This window comes from Cinclus cinclus, chromosome 4, assembly GCF_963662255.1.
Source record: "Cinclus cinclus chromosome 4, bCinCin1.1, whole genome shotgun sequence".
In the NCBI taxonomy this organism is placed as follows: Eukaryota; Metazoa; Chordata; class Aves; order Passeriformes; family Cinclidae; genus Cinclus; species Cinclus cinclus.
The window spans coordinates 36,258,502-36,268,501 of record NC_085049.1 but is presented as its reverse complement, the minus strand read 5'-3'; the positions used below and the strand labels follow the sequence as shown (position 1 = coordinate 36,268,501).

General features: G+C 38.2%; 1 protein-coding gene across 13 annotated transcripts in view; it reads left to right on the top strand.

Annotated features, from left to right (window-relative positions):
• Positions 1–6,636: 6,636 nt before the first annotated feature.
• Positions 6,637–10,000, top strand: part of FOXP2 (forkhead box P2) — a 185,244-nt gene continuing 181,880 nt past the window's right edge. For all 13 annotated transcript variants that reach the window (XM_062491093.1, XM_062491092.1, XM_062491091.1 and 10 more), the window contains exon 1: positions 6,637–6,804. In XM_062491093.1, coding sequence (XP_062347077.1) covers positions 6,637–6,804 — 168 coding nt within the window. The remainder of the gene's footprint in view (positions 6,805–10,000) is intronic.

Sequence of the window (10,000 nt, the reverse complement as noted above, 5' to 3'; positions counted from 1 at the left end):
GATATTCAAAGATCAGGGGAAAGGAATTACCAATGACAGTTGTTGCAAACTCCTCACAAAACAAAAAAAAAAGGGGGGATAAAAAGTTGGCTCTGGGCAGTTAGTAAGTCCTGCAGACTGTAAGAAGCTTGAAGCTTTTTTTAATTTGCCTGCTAGGCAGGTCTTCCCTGGCTCTCACAGTTCTAATTATTTCCTACTGCCCTAATGCTTTCTTTCTACTAAATTCTCCATTGACTGTAATAAAGTCTCCCTACTCTCAAGAGCTTGGAGAGCTGCTTTTATTTTTTTTTTTCCTTTTTTTTTTTTTTCCTTAAGACTGGGAAAGAGAAGGCCAGAAAGGGAGTGAGAGGAGTGTGCTTTCCAAGGTGGGGTTTCCAAGCTGTCATTGCTCAAATAAGAATCTTATCCTGAAATTGGCTGCTCATTTCTGCATGGCCTAAAAGTAATGCACTCTAGCAGACTTTTGCCACTCTTCTGTGTGTAAAGTACACATCTTACTGTCCTGTACACACTACTCATACAGATAATGCTGGCCTTCATAGGGATTTTTTTCCTAGCAAGTGAAAATAAATAGCAGGTGGAAATTAATTAGACCTTCCTTGCTGTTTTGGGAAGTGAACTGTTGTTTAATAATCACATAACTGTGACAACATACTCCTCAATTTTAGAAAGCAGATAAATTACTGTGCCCCAAACTGACCTGCTATTTTTATTAGTCCAGAAGGACTGAGATGGTGTGAAAGGAAAAGATACAGCCTTTAAAATGCAGGATAGCTTTTAGTTAAGATTGAATATGATATTCTACCTTCGATACCTTTATCTAACTGATGGTGCCAGTCAGTTAAAAGGATGTTCATTTAAGCATCTGATAGATAAACCATAGCACACGAACAGTAGGAAAAATTGTTTATAATGGAGAGATAAATATTTTAAACAAAGCTTGTTTTTTCAGTTGCAGTTTAGCACAAATCAATTAATTTGATTTTTAATGCTTCCTCATGCTAGCCAAGTGCACCTGTTAAGATAACACTGCAGGAAGGAAGCATGTTTTCTTCACCTGAAACCATGTGTGGATGGGGATGCTGAACTGCTGTTTCTTGTCTCAAGTAAAATAAATCTCATCTGTGGTAATTTACGAAATCCAGTTGTCAATTTTATTATAAATCTGTGTTCAAAAAGGCCTTCAGAGGGCCACTGTACAAGTGTCCACTTAAAAGTTTTATACTACAGCTTGAATTCTTCAGAGCATCAGGGCTTTCTGTGTTGGGACCAAGACACTGTTGTCCTACTGCTGCCTATTTTATCTATTTTTGAACTTTTTACTTTACTCACAACTAATGTCTTCACTAGTGAGAATATTGTAAATAATAAAATGATGATGTCACTTTGAATAGATGATTCTTTTTACCATGAAAATTATATTTTTTCTTGTGAAAGATGCTGATTTTGATCACTGATGCAGATGATAATCCTTTCTGATTATTCTATGTTCTGTAATTTTTAACTGGAAGCTCTGTTTTTCTGAAAGAACATCCAACACAAGATGTTCAGGCATATTTCACATTTTTATAGGGAAAACTTATTTGAGCAGACAGTTATTTTACACCTACTAGTACAAATACTTTATTTTACAGTATTATAATGGTGCTTGACCTAATTAGCATTTTAAACATGTTTAGAAATTACGCAGTGACTTGTCTCTGCTTACCTCCAGCTCTGAAAGCTGTTTTAGATAAAGTGAAAAAAAGAAACCAAAACACCTTTAAAATTGTTCTCTTACCTTTCCAAATTTTTTTGTTCTCAAACATTCAGCTATGTCCTTAATATCTGGCATTTTGATTTATTAAGCAATCTTAAGTATTAAAGGCTTTTAGAGTACTCCAGCGCAAGACTTCAGATGCATTGTGCCTTGTGTCAATGATGAATTAATTCCAGCAGAGCACAAAAGTTACTATTATTTAAGCCTAACTCCTCACCTCTGCTTTTACATCACAGTCCAGTTTCAAAAGGCTGCAGGCCGGGCTCCGTGTTACGGAGGGAAGCGAGGCAAAGGCGGGTGTGTCACGTCTGTGGATGACCCAGCGTGCGCACCCTACGGCCAGGGCAGGGCGGCGGGCCCGGGGTGCGGCCCGGTGCGGGGCTCCCCGGCACCAGGGCGGGCAGCAGCGGGCCCGGTGCGGGGCTCCCCGGCACCAGGGCGGGCAGCAGCGGGCCCGGTGCGGGGCTCCCCGGCACCAGGGCGGGCAGCAGCGGGCCCGGTGCGGGGCTCCCCGGCACCAGGGCGGGCAGCAGCGGCCGCTCCGCTGCTCTCCCGGGGTCGGCCCCGCGGGGCCGGCGGCTCGCGCTGCTCCCGGGGCACGCGCGGCGCCGCGCGGGCCGGGCCTCGCGTGAGCGGCACGTGCGGGGCACGCCGAGGCCGCGCCGCGCGGGCCGGGTCGCCCCCTGGCGGCCGCGCCGGCCCCGCTGCCGCAGCTGCCCCGGGCCGGGCCTGGGCCGATACTGGGCCGCACCGCCCGGGTCGGACCGGGCCGGAACGGGCCCGGGCCGGGCACCACGGACCCTGCGAGCCGGGCGTGACACACACCCTGTCATAAACCGAGGAGGTTTCCTTGCGGCCCGGCGTGCTATCCTGCTATTTGTACAAATAAAAGCCCCCATCATGGTGCAAAATAAACACAAAAGCGCTGTTGTGACTATAACAGGGAGTCATATACTAATTTATATAATAAGTGGTTGTGCACGCTTTATTCAAGATTATGGCTGCAAGAAATGGCATGAATTGCTGGGTGTGTTTAATGCTGGATTATAGCAATTTGAAACATGTCAAACACATGGCTAATGCCTCATGCTTCACTCATTCTTGCGTAAACCTGCATAGCCACCATCCATTATACCCTTGGTAACAACACAATTCTGCAAGTAAATATTGTTACACTAAGTAACCTTTCAATTCAAGTTGTTTAGGAAGAGAAAATGCAATCTTGTGCAGTCAGTTCCAGTGTCAGTTTAATGTTTCAAAAGGGAAGTGGTGTAGAGAATAAGTATCTGTACAGTGACTTGCTGGCTTAGAACACACACGCGTGCATGTGCAGGAGCACGGACACATAGAAAATGTCCAGATCACTGCAGGGGAGAAAAGTAAAACTGGACCTTTAACTCAACAATGTGGAGGTTTTTTTTTTTTTTTTTTTTTTTTTTTTTTTTTTTTTTTTTTTTTTTTTGGTATGGGTTGGCTACCCTGGCAGGATTAGGTATTAAACCTGCAGTGCAACCATGCTCTAAAATGATCTACAATCTCACTCTCTCTTGAAGGCAGCAGCAAATATCTTCCCCATACCTTTGTTTAAAATACTGGGTAGTAAAGCTTATATCCCACCTTTGGCACCAAGAGTTACAGAATCATAACAGACGTAGGTGCTGGTGAATGTGTCTGTGAATGTGGGTGCGTGTGTGCATGTGTGCCTGTGTAGGCATGCTCATGACTGACAGCAAGTGTGACAGCAAGAGAAAAGAGACAGATTAGAAAGTATGAATGTGTATAAATGTATGTAAACAAGGACCAGTATATTTTTTCTTGTCCTGTTTTAATTACCAAACTTACAGCCTTAGTATCTGGCTGATACCTGTCTATTTCCTTTGTGTTTATTTAAGCTTATTTTGGTAACAATCTGTGCTCCTGTTGTAAAAAACAAGAAAAAAAATACATTAGTTGGCTTAATGAGATGTTGCAGATTTGAATTATTTTGCTACCAATAACTCAAGTTACTGATACATAGACATCAGAAATGATCCTTGTTTAGATGTTTTCAGTGCTTCAGTGTGTGGGGATTTAGAGCTGATAGTACATACACACAGAAGTGTGTAGACTTACATCTATATGTATGTCTGTGCAAGAGAAAAGAAGGGAAAAGAAAAAGATTGTATGCTCTTGCTTTCTCCAGCAGCCCTTTTTCAGTTGCCGACAGTGAGGAGGGGGCTGAGGACAACCAGCACAATACATTACTCTAGCCAAAGTTTTTGTGTTGTTTTTTAAAATATTATTTTAAAACTAGAGAAACACCCCCACACTTTATTTTTAACATAGGATTATAGGGTCTCTTTTCTTCATAAAAATACTTCAGTGTTTCTTCTACTTCACTTGAAAATAAATTGTCTTTTCTAGTATTGTTACTCAGTAGTTTCATTCTGTCTGTACCCAGCTGTTGGATCGGATTTGTTGTTTTCTATTGCCAGAGTAGTGTTACTGGTCAGGTTACGTTAAAGCTGATTCTGCTGGCTCACAAACACTTTAAATGTAGAGTCTGAACTACACTCTGGGGCTTTGCAAGGATACAAAATCCACAAGACATAAAACCCTTTGGTTAATATGAACTGGAAATCATTTAACCCTTCTTTGCTAATTGTAATGAAACAGTCAGAGAGATGTAAAAACAGGAGGGATGATGTATTTATTAATTACATTTCTCGGTGTTTTGTAATGTTTTGGTTATCTAACATTTACACCCATTTCCACTTTAATGTGCATGGCTAAATGTACCACTGTTATTGTCTAACGTTTGAATTTGTAAAAGATGAACCTGTCTCTTGCTTAAATCTTTGTTTGACTAAAAGAGGATTAACATTTGAATTTCCCAAATTTCCAAATCCTTGTAACGATACAGCTGATGAAGTTTTAAATAAATTTTCACTTTGATATACATGTTCTTTTATTGAAAGTAAATATTGTAAAAATCAGAAAGGGCTGTCTGCTTCCACAGTTGTGGCATATCCACATTAGAATTTTCATATAACTACTAAGGGCAATCAGACCCTTTTCTCTGAATATTTTAAACATTGTACATGTAAAATTTATGCCTAATTTGAATACTTATTAGCTGCCTAATCTCAGAAAAGAGTATTAGCTTTGTTTTTGCCTTGTAAAATTCATCACTGCTTGTATCACATTTTCCATTTCTATTATTTTTCTTCGCTGATGTTCATAAGTGTTTTAGAAGGACTGTTTCTTCATAAACACATCTGGTGCTGCTGTTGTTTACTGGGCTGTAACAGCTGCCCTCCTTTATGCTATGTTTGTGTTTAGGTTTTTTGCATCCTGTTTATTTCTGGCCAGACCATCTTTAAATAAGTAATTTTTTGCTATTTTAACATTTTTCAACACAATATGTACTTTTACTATATCTTGTATGGGCTTGTTTGTGGTAATTCATAGTGTATTTTAATTAATATCCCATGCACATAGTTGAAGGTGTAATGATTCTTTTCCTGCTTTTTTTTTTTTTAAGGAAAGGCATTAGCAAAGTATTTGCTAATACTTTGCAAAGGAAAAAAATAGCTAAGTTAAATAATTAGGCTAAACAGCAAGCTTTATTTCCTTTCCTGAGTTTGCTTACACATCCCTCTCCCTTCAGAGGTGATTTTAAAATCACAGCTCTGCCAGGTAGTTGTGAGGACTTTTGTCAGTAGGTCGGGAGTGAGAATGAAGGAAGGGAGCTCCATTCTGACCCTGCAAGAGCAGGAGAGGACTTTGGTGGCTCTGAGAAGAGACGCTGACCTTTCCATATTACAGATACAAAATGTGCCTTGAAATTCTAGTTTGTAAGGGCACGTTGGTTCTTTATTTACTGCAAAGATTTCAACTGATCTTGGCAGGACATCTCATTGCTATCCTGAAAGTACAGTATATTTATGCAGTGAAAATGATAAAACATTTATTACTGTAGAGAAGGTAATATGCATAATTTATGCTGTTTTTAGCACAATCATTAGTGATATTCTTGATAGATTTTATTTCCAGCTTTCATATCTAATACATGCCTGGAAAATTAATTTTATATCTTTCATTTATTTGCCTATGTTAAAATTGAGTTTTAAGTCATCTTCAAGTGAACAGTTTGATTGCTGCTCATGCATAAGCTTAATTACTTCCCAGGAAGGACAGTATTAAATGTTTTAAATGTCAGAAAAATAAATGAATATCAGGCGTTTGATTAAAAAAATAGGCAATATCTGACGTGTTTGCAGCAGGAGCTTTTTCTTAAAATGCCTCCGAGGCAAAATTTTATTTAGTCACAAAAAAGGAGAAGCCCATTATACTATTTATCATTGGTTGATACCATATGATTTGTAACACCCTTACAAAATTTTAATTTTGTATGATTAGCTGTGCATCATTAAACAACAGCCTTGCATAAGATATGCTGTAAAATTCTGACAGAATCAAGATAGTGAATATTTTAAATAAGGCTGTATAGTCATCCATGGTTGTCAAAGCTAGATAATAGGAAATATAGAGCAGTGTGTGAAATCGTGCCTTCACTTAAACTGGTTTTATAGGTAGATTTTAAAACGTAGTCGTTCATAAATGCTATTGACCATGCTGCGTGCATGGTGTGTTATTTTGGCCGTTAAATGTAAGCACACAAAGCTTGCTTGTAGAAATCATAATTCCAGTGATTAGCAGCTGTATGAAAGCAGAGTTTGCATTGCATCTCTTGGTAAACGGCTCTGCGAGGCTTTTTTCTTCTTCTAAAGATGCTGTCTGTGTAATTGGCAGAGAGGGACATCTTGATAATGGAAGTGTGAAGGTGTAACGCGTGTGTTAATTGATACTTCTTAATCACTTTTAGGTATTAAGTCATGATGCAGGAATCTGCGACAGAGACAATAAGCAACAGTTCAATGAATCAAAATGGAATGAGCACTCTAAGCAGCCAATTAGATGCTGGCAGCAGAGATGGAAGATCAAGTGGTGACACGAGCACTGAAGTAAGCACAGTAGAACTGCTGCATCTGCAACAACAGCAGGTAAGTTTGTTTTGTTTCCTGTTTGTTTTTAAACAAATAAAGGGCTGTTTTCAGAGGGGCATCTTTTTGGAGACCCTCGGTGTGTGCTGAGTGTGGAGTGTCGTGGAAGTGAAGAGCGTAGGGCATTATTTGTTGTTTTAGTGCACGATAATGCTGAAATGGAAGGATCCCGTTCTTGTGGCAGCAACATCTTGCTGATATGGCTGCATGCCACCACGCTTGCCTGGTGATTAAAATCCCGCTGTGTGTTTATGAAAGTTGTGCCGAAGCCTGGCAGTGCATGTTTTCAGGAGCTGTTAGTTTACTGTGCGGTTCGGGCGTGCAGGACATGGTGCGGGCTTTTCCACCAGAGGGCCACATTAGTTGAGACTTTGCTTCCCTTGCAATGAATTGTGCCAAAGTCGGAGCTGGGCAGTGAAGGGACCCTAGTGAAGGGACCAGGGTGACTTTTCTCAGTAAAGATACTGTGCTGTCATAGGTGTAATTAAAAGATGTCGGTTAGTTCAAAAGCACTGAAATAAAAAAGACAGTGTTCCTGTCTGTGTGCGCTTGCGTGTGTGCGAGTTGTAATATGGATGTGTAATTTTGAAAACAAGAGAAGAAGCAGCTTTACTGCAGGTCTGTTTCCATTCTCATTTTGAAAACATATTTTTTAAGTTTGTCTGTTTGTGCTCTGAACAAGTTAATGGAGAGCTGTTGTTATATATAAAACTGTAAAATTCAACTGTCCTCTGGCTGCTGACGCCACCTAATTACAAGATGCAATCCATTAATTTTTGTCATTGTAAAATTTCTCTTCCTTTTAAAACCCGAACAGACAAAACTACTTTGTCTACCTAGGGAGCTGCCTCTCCATCAGGGAACACGGATTGTACTAATGCAGTGAAGGCCAAAATGTTTAATAAACAATCTGATTTTGGGGTCTGATTCTGCAGAGTGCCCAGTACCTGCTTCAAACTCCTGAAAGTCTTCGCTGCCTCATCCTTTCATTTGCTGAGCCCATTCAGCAGCTTTGGAATTCAAACCCTTAATTTTAAATGCTGAGGTTTTTCTTTACAATGAAAGGTGTTACATTAATGGAAGGAAAGTTGTCTTCTGTTAGATAAAAGATTATAAGAAAGCTGTTTTATGGAAGCATGCTTTAACGTGATAGATACATTGCATGTGCACGGGCCTCTGAAATAACAGGTCATAATAGCTCTTAAAATTGAATGATTTTTAGTGCTGAATTAAGCAGTGTACACTAGCTACATTTATAGTTAAATATTTTAAATGGTGACAGAAAATGTGGAAGAAGGAAATAGTTGTAGATCGAAATATGAGAAGTTGTTAAGGCTTAAATCTGTGCCTTGTTTCAAATTCAAGTGTATTCTGTTTTAGCAACTGAACACTTACAGTATGTCAGTTGGAAGAAATACAGGTTTCAGTGTCTTCATTATGTTCTTAGCAGGTTTTTACCTCTATGTATGCATGTTTATGTATATATATATATATATACACCTTGTGTTTTATACTCTTTTAATATAAAACTGTATACATACTAGTAAATATAAAAAATAATGTAGTTTTCATTGAAAATCATGCTACCATCTTTATTCAGGTTCCAATTATAACAGAATTTTAAAATCTTTGTTGAGAAAGAGTGTATCAAATTGGTGAATATGTTTAGAAAACGAAATTTAAGTGAAGTAGTTTAAAACACAAAATTACTAATAGAATAATATGCCAGTTACATGTTTCTCAAAGCAGCAGTCCTAGGCATGTGTAGCCAATTTGTCTATACAGCCAGAGATTCCAGTAGATAGCATTTGCAAAGACCACAGAGAATTACAACTGAAGATGAAAATATCCAGTTGAGTAGTAATAACAGACAGGTTCTGAGGGGACAGGCTTAGAAGTGACAATCTTTTCTTCAAAACTGTGATTAGATCTTAAATAAGCAGACAGGCAAAGTAAAACCATGGGTACAGTTAATAGGACTCAAGAGGCATTTTATGGTATGGTCTGCACCATAGGATTTAAATACAACTTGAGTTAGGCATATGAATCCTTCTATAAAATATGTTGATGTGAAACATAAACACTAGTAAACATACAGTAACGGGCATAGCTTTGTGCTACTTTTGCTTTTCTTCCTCCTTTTCCTGTTTCTTTTTCTTCCCCTGCTTTTGACCAAATGCCTTTTGGAATATGAATTAAGAGGAAAATGATGACTGCTTTTATTATTTTCACTGTATGAACTCCCTAAAATGATATTTGTAATATATAACTTGTCTGGAAAACTTTGACACACAGAAAAACAGAGGAAACCCTAGAAATTATTATTATTAAGATTTTTTTTATTCTTTAAATATGTGCAAGATCTACTCATGGTTAAAAATTCTGGATTTGGCTTTTCTGAATCATTTCATTGTGAGTCTTCAAATAGAAAAATCGAGTTTTTTATAGCTTTTTCTAAAGGAAGCAAGTAAATGATTGCTGGTTTTAGTAATTTCCTTCAACTGGGCAGCTGCGTGAAGGGACACTAGTGCTTAAGAATAGGTTTATCAGCTGAGTAAAATCACAAAATAAGTTTTTACTGTGGCCTGAATATTTACTGGGGAAAGTTAAACAAGAGAAATTTTAGGCTATATAGAAGACCAACTAGGCTAAGTTAATTTTTTAAGTTATATATGTATGGATTTATAGAAAGTAAATAAGATAAAACAGATTTTATTATGTTCTTGTAGGCAACTATGTGGAGGTTGGACACTCCTTTTATTTTCTTGATGAACTATGTTGTTGTGGTCTTTATAGAAAAATGTGAAGTTTGACTTAAATCGGGGAGTTATTCCTCATCCATGTATCAAGAGAGAATGACAGTATTCTATAATATATTGTAATATATACTTGCTGATAAATAGATTGGGTGCTGTCACAAGTCATCAGGTCGGCTTTGAAGATGTATGACTAGGATGTAAGCAACTTTTTATCTTGCTGTTGATATTTATAGATTTATAAATATTGCTAAAGTAAATGTAGAATTTTATTGTAAAAATAGGATGCAAACTGTAATTTGCCCAGACTTGTTTCTTCTGCCTTTTTTTTTTTTTATTTACAGTGAGCATTCTGTCTTGTATGTGTACATACAGATATTTCTGAGCTTTACATTTTCATTTTTTTCCTTGTATGTTAAAATCAGTGTTAGATAGTAGAA